This window comes from Vanessa cardui, chromosome 14, assembly GCF_905220365.1.
Source record: "Vanessa cardui chromosome 14, ilVanCard2.1, whole genome shotgun sequence".
Lineage (NCBI taxonomy): Eukaryota > Metazoa > Arthropoda > Insecta > Lepidoptera > Nymphalidae > Vanessa > Vanessa cardui.
Window position 1 is genome coordinate 14257610 of NC_061136.1, and position 14892 is coordinate 14272501.

At 32.3% G+C, this 14892-nt stretch overlaps 2 protein-coding genes and 1 non-coding gene across 3 annotated transcripts; 1 reads left to right on the forward strand and 2 right to left on the reverse strand.

Annotated features, from left to right (window-relative positions):
• Window positions 1-118: 118 nt before the first annotated feature.
• On the reverse strand, window positions 119-237 carry LOC124535474. Its single transcript, XR_006966813.1, has one exon. It is a non-coding gene; the product is annotated as a U5 spliceosomal RNA (small nuclear RNA).
• Window positions 238-2022: 1785 nt separating this feature from the next.
• Window positions 2023-9233, forward strand: LOC124535185 (lysosome membrane protein 2-like). The gene is made up of 11 exons (XM_047111284.1): window positions 2023-2354; window positions 2897-2984; window positions 3878-3972; window positions 5269-5432; window positions 6155-6302; window positions 6624-6824; window positions 6925-7049; window positions 7128-7399; window positions 7473-7591; window positions 8121-8246; window positions 8992-9233. Exons 2-11 carry the CDS (start codon window positions 2945-2947, stop codon window positions 9199-9201), a joined length of 1500 nt encoding a protein of 499 aa, XP_046967240.1. The 5' UTR covers window positions 2023-2354; window positions 2897-2944; the 3' UTR covers window positions 9202-9233.
• A 2598-nt stretch (window positions 9234-11831) lies between these two features.
• LOC124535226 (histone H3.v1-like) lies at window positions 11832-13202 on the reverse strand. Its single transcript, XM_047111353.1, has 2 exons — window positions 13043-13202; window positions 11832-12922 (listed from the first exon to the last, which is right to left on the reverse strand). The coding sequence occupies exons 1-2, from the start codon at window positions 13049-13051 to the stop codon at window positions 11954-11956; spliced, it is 978 nt and encodes a 325-aa protein (XP_046967309.1). The 5' UTR covers window positions 13052-13202; the 3' UTR covers window positions 11832-11953.
• Window positions 13203-14892: the final 1690 nt, after the last annotated feature.

Below are 14892 nucleotides of genomic sequence, written 5' to 3' on the forward strand. Positions count from 1 at the left end.
ATTGCAAGTTACAGACACAAGTTACATATGTAGTTCACATAGTTTACAGAACACTTATTTCAAAGCAACTGACTTCTTATAAGTTAAGTTTTGTTGATTATTGTTTATCCCACTTTTAACCTTGAACTAGTGTGCAAGGCTTCAAAAATATGTTTAGACTCATTTGAGTGTTCCCCTCCACGGAAATCTTTAGTAAAAGGCGAAAGATTTATACGTTTTGAAGGGAAACCAGAGTAACGTCTCACTCGAAACGCGAGGAGGTGATTCAATGCGCGAAAATCAAGCCATCGCGATGTAGAAACTCGACATTACGGAACAGCGCCATCTAGTGACGCATTCTGTAAATAAACTTTTTTTCCAGACTACGTCAATGATGCGATGGAAGCATCTGGCTATTTGCGAATTAAATAGAGTCAAAGAAGATGTTATTCATTCTAGTAGATTCTATAAGGACTTACTTCTTCATTCTCGAAGAAAGCTGAAATGCTTGAGGAGGATGCTTCCTGACTACTCTAATAATGACATCTACGATCATACTATATAAAATTCATATAAATAAAATTGAGAATGTCTTCTGACTTGTCACTGAAAATAATTACCTCTTTATAAAGTAATAATAAGGTTTACGAATTACCACAATTTAAATCAAAACTATCGAACCATTTTTTATTTAAGACTAAAAATGCTGCTACCTAAAAATTTGACTATGTACCTAATCTGCAATTTATATAAAATATTAAGCAAGCTTGAATCCCAAGGAAGAACATGCAATCTCTAAAACTCGAGACTACGATACTCGTATGCGGTCGACACCAGTAATGTATCATTTGAATAATTGTTTTCTTTTTTATTGTAATTTATATAAATCTGATTCCACACGGCCATGCAGCCTTGATAGACTGAACAAGTAAAAATATGATAAACTTATCAACGTAATATGATATTAATAACAAATTAAATCTTTTTAAAATTTGCCGCAAGGCGAAGACCTCTTGACATGATGACAAACAAAATTTTGTTATTGTGAAGTAATTCCCTTAAAAATCTAAATCAAATACAATTATTATTTAAATATTTTTTTTTCTTCTGAGACTTCTTAGTCTTCTAAGATTTCTTCTAAGACTTCTTGTCACCCGAGAGTCACACATATCGAGTGCGTGTGGGACTCGTGCACTGAGGATTCAGCAACATCACACAGTACTGGAATATATATCATGTTATTTAAAAAAAAAATATCGGTTTTCCATAATAATGAATTCTTGCCACATTCCATAATTAATTTTTTTACTTTGCCTTTGATATTTATATAGATGTCACAAAAGGCCGTATCATTAGATTGAGTAAGTTTACCTCTGAGAGGTTTTAATTTTTCATGGCTCTAAGAAACTCCTGGCCTCAGTATTTAGTTTTAATTTCAAATGTACAGATGGGCAACAAATAAATATTGTATATTTTAAGAATGTTAGAGCAATTATTGTGTTTATAATCTAATTCGTGTATGATGTATGTAATTCGATCAAAGGCGTCAGATTTATGATAATACAATAGATTTTTATGATTCATTTCCTGCATAGTATGTCTCTAAGGAAACCACATCCGCATCGAGTTAAACGCCAGCAACACATCTGCAAGCTCGGTGGTGTTGTAGAGCTCTGGCGGAAGTATTCACATTCTACAAGATGAGTCTACAAGTAAAATATGAAAGGTGCCACTTTTGTCAAAAAGCAAGACCGCCTCTCGATCTAGACAACCACGGACTTACAACAGGTTGTTCAAATTACCTGATAGAGTACCTGTATAGAGTGTATAAAATAAAAGATGATACTACAAATCCAACGTGTCACAGCTTAACATCATTCAATTGTTCTAAATTGAATTAGATTGTTTACTCACTAGTTTTTGAATGTATATTTATCTGGAGTCAGTAACCTTAACCGGTGAACTTGAGATAGGATTACTACGACTGAGATAACGCAGCACGATCATTAATGAAATAATCGATTCAAAATATATAACGCGAGTAATCGAGATTGCATTGTCCCGAGTCGGTGTCTTATTTATCGAGTGCGGTGGTCTAGTGGCTGGCTTACGAGATCCCAGGGTACTGGAGTCGATACCCGTGAAACTTGTTATATTTACAAGAACATCATTGTGTATCTCTTATAGACTTGTTTAATATTCAATCGCGTTTTGATATTTTCAATAAAGTTATTTTTCATTTTCAAACAGTTAAATCAAGAGAGCGTACGTTATAACAAATAATTTTCTGATAGTTGTGTTTTAATTTTCAGACAATTTATGTGTGTTTATATCAGTGATATAGTCTAGTTTAATTGTTTTTTTGACTAAAATTGGTAAGTCATTTTAAAATTGCAAAATTTAATAGAATTAGTAAATATTATATTTATTAGTTTCAAAAATATTTCTGTCCTAGATCTTATCATTTTACATATATGTATGTATGTATATTCTAATCATTGATACATTAATTTAATTATGACAGATAACAACTATGTTTTAAACACAATGTTATAAATTGCATTTGTTGCTATCGTATTTATTGTAATTATTAGCAAAGACTATTATATATCTTTCTTTAGCTTCTAGTAGCTTCACTTAATTGTTAAATGAGGATTCAAAAGTGCTTGTAAAACTCTACTTGAATAAAGTTTATTTTGATTTTCGATATTTTGGGATCAAGTTTGTTTTGTTCAATTACCCAATGGACTCCTATGTTTCAACAGTCAGTGGATGTTCAAAGTTTAAGCCAAAGGTTTGATTGCAAATATATTTGTTTATCAGTGTATTTTCTATCACACATAACACATTTATTTTATAGTAGAGACAACTTTTTTACACATACACCACTTTTGAATTGTTAATTTACACTTTTCAGGTTTCTTCGCAGGTAGTGTTGTATGTGTCACACACATACTCATCAAAAATGAAGTGCAAGACTAATGAAACCACAAACCGGAACTCGAGTAAGTCCGGGCTGGAGATGAGGTCGATTACTTGGTAACACTACTCTCTCATCAGACATTGTACCACCTAGATACGCGAGTGTACCAGGCAGAAGGGACATAACGTCTTAGTATAATTCCTAACGTTGGAGGCGCATTGGTAATTAGAGGAATGTCTAATAAATCATACCCTCTGTATGGGCGGTGGTGACCACTTAACATTAGCCGGCTCATTTAAAATGCAATATTAATTTGCGTCAGTAGTAGGAGAGTACTTGGTGGTAGGGCTTTGTGCCCGTCTGGTTAGGTACAACCCACTCATCAGTTATTCTACCGCCAAATAACAGTACTATTGTTGTGTTCCGGTTTGAAGGGTGAGTGAGCCAGTGTTACTACAGACACGAGGGACATAACATCTTAGTTCTCAAGGTTGGTGGCACATTGACGATGTAAGAAATAGTTAATATTTCTTACAGCGTCATTGTCTATGGGTGATGGTGACCACTTGCCATCAGGTGGCCGCTATGCTCGTCCGCCAACCTAAACCATAGAAAAAAAAGTGGTCTTGGGCGTAGATATAGATGGAAATAGAGGTAGAGATAAATTATAGATTGATTCTGTGAAAGAAGATATGATTAGAAATGAGAAGAAATGTTACTTGTGAGATAACGTCCGATAGAGAATTATCATAGGAGAAGACATGCTGCGCCGACCCCAAATAAAATTGAATTACGGGCAGGATGATGAGTAGGAATGTAAAAAGAGTAACCGTGTACGATAGTTTGTCAGTAGTCAACTGTGGTCCGAAAATGCGTTGTGTTGGACAATTTACTGGTAACCATGACCCTAAGTTATGTCAGCTTCGTGTACGTGTGTGATATGAGAAATTATTATAGAACCATTATCGTTTTCAGGGACGTTGTTTGTGCTGATAGCTGTCGGGTTCACATTGATCGTCATATCTACAGTGTCGGTGTTATTGGACCCTCAATACCGAATCATGATATATGTATGTATATAGCCATATGTATATTCAACAATATGTCTATATTGTAAGGAAAGATTAAATATTAATAGTATTTTACTGAACTGCATATCTCTTAGATGTCGAGATGGCCCAGTGGTTAGAACGCGTGCTTAATTTGTCTTTACAATTCATCTCGTGCTCAACGGTGAAGGAAAATATCGTGAGGAAACCTGCATGTGACAAATTTCATAGAAATTCTGCCACATGTGTATTCCACCAACCTGCATTGGAACAGCGTGCTGGAATATGTTCCAAAGGCCTCCTCTCGCAAAGGGAGAGGAGGCCTTTAGCCCAGCAGTAGGCATTTACAGACTGTTGTTGTTGTATCTCTTAGAGACACGCTGCATATCTATGCACGCATTTACATATATGCGTATTATATCTCTAAAACTACTCGTCAAAACTGCAAAGTTTAAGGTCAGTTTTTATTTACACAAATGACTGATATGGTTTTAATAATGTGACAGATTCGTTGACCTGTAACAGTTAACCTTAATTTTTTTTCCGTGATCACTTTATCATATTAAAATATTTATTCTAAAACAACAAAATTGTCGTTCATTAATAACATAGTACTCCAATTACTTTTACTTTTCTTTAAATATTCTATTATTTGGCATTTTCATTTTTCTATTTGTTATATTTTTTGTTAGAATAGTGTTTTTCTATCTTTATCTTATAATATAAATATTATTGTTAATTTATTAATTACTATTACTGCTTAGAGCTCAGATAACACAGTGCATTATTAAACTCTCATAATCAGATCGGAAGAAACGGTTTATGGCAATGGTGTTTTTTCGAGGCACGTTACTTTGGCAGGTTACTTTAACTAAATTTAATGTACTAAAAACTCGATAACCTTACATTTGATCAAATTGACCTTTTAATCCTGGGCTAAATCAAATCAAATCAAAATAAACTTTATTCAAGTAGGCTTTTACAAGCACTTTTGAATCGTCATTTTACAATTAAATGAAGCTACCACTGGTTCGGAAAGTAGATTCTACCGAGAAGAACGGGCAAGAAACTCAGTAGTTATTCTTTTTTAACATTTTAAAAATAGAAGGTAATGTTAATTAAATACAATTATTTAAATTAATATATCCTGCTTGGAAGTCAACAGTTATTATTAAATAAACTAGACTCAACACACAACCCACAAAACATACAAACCTAGGGTAAAACTTCTATACGGCCTCTTTAAAACTAGATTGATTAAGGTACATGACCAAGGAAATAATCTTCATTATTATTTTGAAATGTTTATCATTTCAGATGACGAGAATATCAGTGGGTTCCAAGTTCTACGGTATCTTCACGCGTGAAAACGCGGGGACCCTGTTACAAGTGTACGTGTTTAACGTGACCAACGCCGAAGCGTTCCTCTCAGGGGAGGACCACAAGCTGCGGGTGGAGGAAATTGGGCCTTTTACTTACCAGTGAGTTCAGTACCAGTGCGCATGGTACAGGACACTATTTAGACATTGCTGCGTGACTTTATTCTAATTTTCTAAGAGTAGCCTAAGTTACTCCTTATTGTCAATGCCAATGAAAGTCGTGTCAAAAAATTGTCAACAAACAGGCATACATACAAAAATTGTTCCGTGTATAAATGTGAATGAATACGATGCATCTATATCCGTTTAGTAAAAAGCTGTTACTTTAATATTACAAACAGATATTCCAATTTTATAGTCTATTTTATACTATATAAAATCTGGTAGTATAATTATAGTTTAGAAGACATCAGATTAAAAAATATAAAATACAAAATAGGTGCAGTTGTAACTTTGTCACTTTTAGGTACATCAGTCGATTTTTAACATGACTAAAGATAGACCGTCTTTTTAAGTCAAGAGGGCGACGATATACGCTGCTAACTCGTAACTAAAACTACATCAACTCAACATAAATACAATACAACATAACCGTTTTTATTGATCCAACCTTTTGATCTACTGCGAATAAAGCTAAATACAAAGCAAAACACTCAATCAAATGACGAAAGGATTAATTCAATTCGTAAATATTATGTTTTACATACACCTCTAATCCTTTTCAAATGATGTTAAGGAAAACATGCAGCTTTTTCCACAATACGTACAAATGATTGCTTATGAATTCTTCGTTTAATGTTTAAATTTAATGATGTTTATTGCAGAGAATACCAAAAGAACGATGAGTTTGAAGTCGACGAAGAAACTGGTGTGATGAGGTACATACCGCATACCAGAACTGAGTTCCGACGCGAGCTATCCATAGATGACCCAACACGGGTCAATATAACCGTCCCCAATGCCGCAATGTTGGTAGGATTCTTCTAAACCAATCGGAATTTACTTTATTTAAGCAGGCGTTTACAAGCACTTTTGAATCGTCATTTAACCAACTATATTAAGTCAAACTAACTAGACTAACTAGATTGTTTAGTTCATTGGTAGAATTGTTAAAGTTGAAATTGATTAGATTAAGATAATATGTTCAGCATAAACGATGAAATGTATGGTTAATATCTCTTACAGTATCTAATTATACAATGTCCAGTTATGATCTGGTTTATTTCTCATACTTTAAAAATATTTATATTTTGTAAATAAATAAAAAATATTATTATTATATTTGTATTTCAGGCAATATCATCGATGCTCAGTTCTTACCCATTCTGGACCAAAACCGGGTTCACCGTGCTAGCGGACCGCCTTCAATCCAAACCCATTGTAGATATAAACGTCCACAGCCTCCTATGGGGCTACGACGAGCCGTTGATAGCCTTATCTAATACTCTGATGCCGGGCTGGATTACTTTCAGCAAAATGGGCATTTTGGATCGAGTAAAAAACCGTTTGTTTTGCTTAATATTACTATTTTAACTATAATCATATAGCATAATGTAACGGCATTCGTAATAATTAATAAAAAAAAATATTATAGCTGTACGATCAGTCATCTGTACCAATGATGGAGGTGAGCATCGCTGCCCAGGACAAGTACAAGGTGAAGAAAATCGACGGCACTGCTGGTTTGAATGTATGGGGATATGATAACCCAAGCAAGCGGTACAATAACCATATATCTTAAATTTCTTAATATCAGCATAAAATACTTCGAATATTGAGACGATTTAAACATTTCAGCACGCGTTGCAACACATTGGTAGATACGTACGAAGGGTACGCATATGCGCCAAGATTAACCCGCGACGACTCGATCAGGCTCTATCGAAGTTCGTTCTGCAGGATGTTAGACCTCAGCTACATCGGCACCGTTGCCACGGACATCACACCCGAAGCCTTCGTCTATCAAATCAGCAATAAAAGTTATTCTATCGATCCTAGCACGGAGTGCCTTTGTGGACAAATAAATGAATGCATTGAAGGGATATCTGATATATCGCCGTGTCTGTTTGGTAAAATTTTACCTTCAATATACTTACAAATTCTGATGACTCGTATGTAGTGACCCAATGTTTTTATTTACAGGTCTAACTATCGCTTTGTCTAATGCTCACTTCTTGTATGCAAATCCTAAGGTGTATGATCGCATTGAGGGCATCCGGCCTGATAAGAAGGAACATGGAAGTGAATTTATAATAGAACCGGTGAGTTGAATTTCTTAAGCCTTACCGATGGGAAAATTTACTCCGTCACCTCAATTTAAAAATCTTTATTCAAGTATACTTCAGTAAAATATACTTTATTCAAGTAGGCTTTTATAATCACTTTTGAATCGCCATTTAACAATTATTTTAAGTGAAGCTACCACCGGTTCGGAAAGTAATTTCTACCGAAAAAAATGGTAGTTACTCTTTAACTAATGAAAGCGCGCATACAATGTGATATTAGTGGCTTTTTAATAATTTAATGATGGTATGTGTGTGAATGAATTTGACTAATTATTAGAACAATACATAGTAAGAAAAATGTATTATGAGTAGACTAATTAATCAAACAGTTAAATATAATTATAAAATATTAAAAAAAAAACTATAGATTATGTTTTTAAAATAATAACAATTGTATAAGAAATCAGTACATATTGGAGAATGAATGTGCTCTCTGTCTTATCTTAAGGCATATTATAGACTTACTTAGCGTATCTCTAAATATATAATTCTGTTTAATTTTCAGAAAGTCGGGGCAGTTATTAGTGGAAGATTTACTCTACAAGTAAATGTAATAGTTAAAGATGTCAACTACTATTATCGAGCTCGACCATTCTCAGAGATGGTGGTGCCTCTCGCTTACTTTAAAATTGTAAGATACTCCTTAGTAAATTTTAATTTATTTATTATTATTCTACCTCGGATGGTTTTACTCTTTTTTCAATTATCTAACCAAAATAAGGTGATATTGTTCTATGATAGTAATCTATACATATAATAAAATTGGAGTGTCTGTTTGTAATATTCAAATAGCCCTTTTTTACTCAATGCATAATATGTATGTATAGAGGATACAAATACCAAAATAGCAATTTTACAATTTTTGTCTGTCTGTTTGTTTCGGCTAATTTCTGGAACTGCTGAACCGATTTTGACGGGACTTTCACTGGCAGATAACTTATACAATAAGGTGTAACTTAGACTACAATAATTTTTTTTGTTAATTTCAACGCTTAGAAGGTCGCGGGCACAGCTAGTAAAATATATAATAATATCAAGGTCCATCCAGATATGTTATATCTTGAAACTTTGTCCTGAAGACAGGTCTGTATGACCTGAGTTATATTTCATTATTGAGCCTTCAATATACCTACTTAAAAAATTGCATCTATTAATATTAAATTAAAAAAAAAAAAACACAGTTAGCAATCACTGCGAAGACACTTTTACATATAAAATATAAACTCGTTGAAGAGTCCATTCAATTACCAATAAAATTGTCAAATATATAGATCACATATCTTTATGGAGAAGCGTGTTGCACTAAGTGTTGAATTTGTATGTTATATTAAATTATTAACGATATTGTAAATAGCTTTTCTACTTTATCGTTTTAGGTGCAGCCTCAGTTAGCGGAAGAAGACCAGAACGATATAAAAATGTCCAACTTTCTCCTTCCATACGTAATTCATGGCGTGGAAATTCTGCTCTTCATAACAGGCTTGACAATATTGGTATACGCTCTCCGTCAGATGTGTCTGCAGTCGCATTGTTCTGCTGTCCACAAAAATAAGGAGAAACATAATGATATAGTACACGATTCATGAGAAGCTTCCAATTTTGAGATGAAGAAAAACCACCCGGATGTTATAGTCAGGGGAACTGACTGATATAATCATGGTTATGGGAAGTGATCCTTTGTCATAGTTGCAATTTTCAAGTTTAAGATAGTATCCGATGATTATTTTAATCTAAGAACTTTAGTCAATCCGTCAGATACTTTAAATATCCTAACATCCAGTCTTGAATTTAGAAAGACATTTATGTAAAGTAAGTAGTTTTGTGATATAATATTTAATGTTCCTATGTTATATGCGTTTGACACGTTCAATTTTTATTAAATATTTGGACAAATCTTAAAATTTGTATTTTTTTGTGATATTAGTACTGTTATGATCTTATAAACAAACTATAAAATAAGACAATACGTTGCTTAATCTGATCGCGAAGTAATTACAGGTAGACACACAAAAACGTTGCACCACCTGTGGCACCGCATGCGAGTTTTGTGTAGTAAAATTTTTAATATTTAGATTTAAGTGTTTTCTTTACACATTTGTTTCATTTATACTTATTAAAATAAACTTAAAATTGTCGCTACCAAAAACCCACATGAAAATACTCTGATTGATTAACTTATAATAATATCAAAATAAATGTATTATATTACTTTGGTTTAAGATAAAATAGATTTTAGAATAAGGGTCATTTTTTAAATAAAAAACCTACTAAATATTATTAAATTGATTTTATTATCAAAAATATAAATCAAAGTTATCACGTATTCTTTCTAAGCTTTTAATAATACGTATCGGAATTTGAGTCTGAGGTCTCTGTGTCTGTATCAGTATCAGTATATGAGTCACTGGAAGAAGATTCATCAGATGTTAGATATTTATTCTTCCATCTCTTACGATCGCTCTTTATCAATTTCTTCAACACATTTACTGGTGGGTGGTCGTGAGCCACGGGTTCAAAGTATGTCAGCGCTGGTACTGCTATCGGAGGTTGCATAAATATCTGCGGCGGATACAAATTTGTATCATTGGAAACTGCAACAAAATTAGCTATTTAAATTATTATATATTGACTACTTTACATTTTTTTTAGAGAGGAACTGACCTTTTATTAAATTCCACATAGACAATTCTTCTTTTGCTCCATAGCTATCGAACGAATTCATTAGAAAAAGGGACAACCATAAGAATCGAAACATTTCTTAAAAGTAAAGAAACCTAACTCTTGTTTGGTTTATATGATTGTCCGAAGTCATTGTGTTCTGATGAATGAAAATGTTGCATAAGAGTTTTTAGCCTGCAGCATACATATAATGGAATTTTTCAGGTGTTTTTATGTAATGTTTTACTTCTGGGAGAAAAACAAATCTACTGAAGAAAACTTCTACTATAGCGTAATGCTACTGTTTGAATTTTGCGATCTAGCTTCTTCTAACCAATCTGTTTATATGAAGTCATACAAATAGATGTAGGTTTGATATTTATTTCAACAAATTACATGATCCAAGACCTTTGGTAGTTTCTATTACATGTCAACATTTATAGGCTTTTACATTGTCAACATTTAATTAAAGAATAATAATTATTATCATATCACTATTTTCATTTGAAGGCCAGATTATTTTATTTTTATGGTCTATAATTATAATAATATAATCAGACATAGTGTTGTTTGAACTGTGAAACTGTAGCTGACTAATTATGTATATGACAAATAGAAAAGGCTCAAGTATTGGTCCTTGAGAGACCCTCGACACCTACTAGGACCCAATATTATTTTTTATTTACTGTCAACACTCTCAATCTATTGTTTAAATAATGATTCAGTTAATGATCGCTATATGTTTGTATGTGTTTTGTGTTCCAGACTCCAACATGATTTTGTTTGTGCAATTATTTACTGCTTTAGCAGACGCCATGCCAATTAATACCTACTATATATTGTCTAGTAATTTTTAGTTGCCGTCCTGAGTTACAAAGCTCTGGTGATTTCGTGTTTTATTTGCTTCGTAAAATATGTAATATATATATCACTACATTTATCGTGTCTCATTATTATTATTCAAAATAATATTACTTATACAGCGGTGATCCGGCTAATAGGTACTTTAGTCTATGTCTCTTAATAATTTCCTCACGACAAAAAATTATTCAGTTAATTATTACAATATATTGTACTAAAATTTTCTTCCTCAAATTCATGGAGATATTTTGGAAATATTTAAAAAAACATATATATTCAAACTTTTTTTATAAAATCATGTATACGTCAAATGTCAATGTCCAGACGTACACTACATACATTTGTACCTAAAGGTCTGAATCTTGTTTTGACGTTATTATTATGTAAATATACGTTATAATTATTGAGTTAATCGTAATGTAAAAATAACTGTTTTGTGTAACGTTGGAATATTCACTGAATAATAAAACCCTTCAAAATTATTAAATTATTTTAATATTTATCAAAAATATATAAATATAAAAAGTCACAAGTTGATGTTATTTCACCGAAACGAGTTAATTCAGTAGTTTTTATAGAAAAATCTGCTCTTCATCCTGCCCTATCAACAATTTATACCACAGCAAATGACCTTCAGTAAAAACTTATCTTGACTACATTATATAATTAAAATAATAGTTATTGTGCTTTCGTAAAAGAGTATGTGTAGGGATCCTGGTCAATTCATGGAATGTACTTTTAACCTATTTTTGTCTAACGCATATAATATCCGTAAGATATATCTGCAACACTATTTTTAATAGCAAACAATTTATTATATTAACTTATTTGAAATGAGACTGACAGATTACTGATCTTCTTATTATCTGATGGTCTAAATATTAATTCTTTTTTTCCATCACTGAGAACGTGGTTGGATGCACCACCCTTTAAATACACCTTTTTATGTCTATCTGGTCCACTCCTGCGCGTATCTTTGTCGTTTGATATCACAATCAGCTGTTGTTTATTCGATTCATCGGTATCAGTCAAGACTTGCACTGTTTGATGTCTTCTCTTGGATTTATCTTTTCCTCGAAGTAATTCAGCAACGTCGTCATTGCTGATCTTAGTTTCGAATTTAATGTCACCGTTTTCCGATATGTAGCTCAGCATTGGTTTTAGTAACTCGTTATCACTTTCCGAACTTCGAAGACTTCTCCTGAAAATGTTTTGTCGTTTACGTTTCCTGAACTTCCTTCTTGGACGATTAGATTCACAACTGTCCGAATCCGTCGATTGCTGCGAGGAAGATGAACAAATATTCACCCGTTTTTTCTTTTGTCTTCGTCGTGGAGGCTTCACAAACACAGGTCGGGGTTGAGGATACGGAACTATCACGACTGGTTGTGGAGCTATAATTGGGAGATTAGCTTGTGATTGGGAAGGACGTGGTGTTGTTTTCTTGGTCTGAGATAAAGGTCCCCGGCATATAATCGGTGGAACAGCTGGAAACGCTATTGGTTGAGGCATCGGTAAAGGAAACGCTACATGTATTTTTTTCTTTGTTTTTTTCTCTGACGTCGTCGTTGTCGTTGTTGTTGTTGAACTCTTGCTCTCTTCCGATGAGGATGATGATGAAAATACTGAAGGTTTGAACTGAGCAGACTGAGCCATCATTGGCATCGGAGGTGGTACTGGATACATAGGCATTGGAAACATGGGTGGTCCGAACATTGCATATTGTAGATTGACTTGTTTTAGTATTTCAGATAACAACATAGACAGGATCCAAATGTTTTTAACGTTCTGTAACAATATCAAAATAAGAAACAAAGTTTAAATAGTCTTCAAGTCTGTAAGTTAACATGTTATAGTCAATTGATAATTAATCAGTCTTAAAAACAGTAATAGATTTTATTAACTTACACATGTCATTCTCGGTAGACTGATTATTATCGCAATGTTTCTGCGTTCGGAATATGCTTTTATGCATTCTACTTTCTTACACAATCTCAGCTCATTGTGCCTGCCAGCTGCCACAGGCGGGAAAAGAGAAAAACATGTTTAGATTGCGCAAGGAATTTACATTTTGTACCACTTTTATGTATCTAGATTAAAAACATAAAACGCGATTGTTTGCTTTGTAATGTTTTTTAACTACACACTCCGACGACATTGTTCTCCTGTATTTTCCACTAAGATATAATTATAGTTAGGTTCTATTATAATTAATATAGTGAATACTGTAATTCAGGTATATAAGTAACATTCATTCCGAGGTTAACAAATGAAGTCATTATTATATAGTAAAATTAATAAATAAATTTGTCTGTTCGTGCCGTAGACGACTAAAAATCAGACATTCGAAATGTAATAATGACTTAATGACAATTTTTAAAACTAAATCGAATTTTAAATCCTTTATTTTATTGAATTATTGTTTTGGTTTCTTAATACAATTTAAAAAAAAATCAATAAATGACTATATAGTCTATTTAAATTAAGTACTCTTATTGCATAAAACATTATCTAACATAAGCAACGACGACAAATTTTCAACAAAATTCAAAGAGAGATCAGATACAGCGTTTTACTTGCTTTTTGAGTCACTGGAAGGTAACGTTGTCAACTCTTTAGCTCTGGGTTACTACTCAGAATTTCTTAAAACTTTAGAATTGACAAAGATCAGCTGGCACCATTACATTACTTATTATGCATTAAATTTATTAAGCATTAAATCATTGATGCATGTAAATACAGTATTTTGAATTATGAGACTTACTATAAACATCAGAATTGACCTGATATATTATCCAGGAACAATATTGACTAATTATTTCAAAATCTTGACAGTTATTTAATCAATGTTCTCTTGAATAATTATGTAATGTCATGTTATCTTTATTGTATCAACTCGCTTCTATTTATATCATTTTATGAAAATGTATTCACTGATGCGAGATTCAGTAAAACTTTTTGACCTATTATGTCAACCCGATATTGAAATCAATGGTACTAGTTTCATGTGTTATGATGTTTATAAAACGTATAATTACACAAAATATTATCCTAAATTCGTTCTATGGTCTGAACCTTATATATAAAGAATATGTAAGGGAAGAAATGTTGAAATATGTCCAAAAAAATCAAAATTTAATTCAATAAATCCAAATGTAATTGACCAATTTTGAATTCGTCCTATAAAAATAGAATAATTAGGATAAAAATTGAGCTAAAATTCAGATAATTGTGTAATTATTGTAAATCGCAATCAAAAAGCTCACAATTTTGTTGTACACATAATTAATTGAGGTTCATTAATCAGATGTTAAACATTTAAAAATATTTGGTTATTATAAAAGTAAGAAAAAGGATATTTTTATTCTATTTTCTATATTAATGATTGGCATTTTACCGTTCCTAAGCCTAAATCTAAATAATTTTACGTGTTTGTCTATTGCTCAATGTTTTAGATACCATAAATAAATACCTAATTTAAAAAAAATGAGATGTTACTTTTGTTTCAAATTCCAGTTTATTGTTATTAAACATATTTAAAGTATAAAAGTATAAAATCGATTATAAAATAAGTACATAATTTAATCAGCTTCGTGCTTCTTTGGAAGCTTACGTTTTAGAACTTTCTTCTGATGACCTTCATGAGGATTCTCTTGAATTTTTATTTCCACATTATCGTCTTCTCTTTTTAATATTTTGGTATCACCGTTCTCATCTCTCGATTCTTTGGAATCTTGATTGTCATCATTTTTGGGCGG

Excerpts from the sequence above, each read along its gene's own strand:
- LOC124535185 (XM_047111284.1), top strand. The coding sequence starts at position 2,945 with ATGAAGTGCAAGACTAATGAAACCACAAACCGGAACTCGA. Across the intron at positions 6,825-6,924 it reads AAATGGGCATTTTGGATCGA|CTGTACGATCAGTCATCTGT; the intron begins GTAAAAAACCGT and ends AAAATATTATAG. Across the intron at positions 7,400-7,472 it reads TATATCGCCGTGTCTGTTTG|GTCTAACTATCGCTTTGTCT; the intron begins GTAAAATTTTAC and ends TTTTATTTACAG.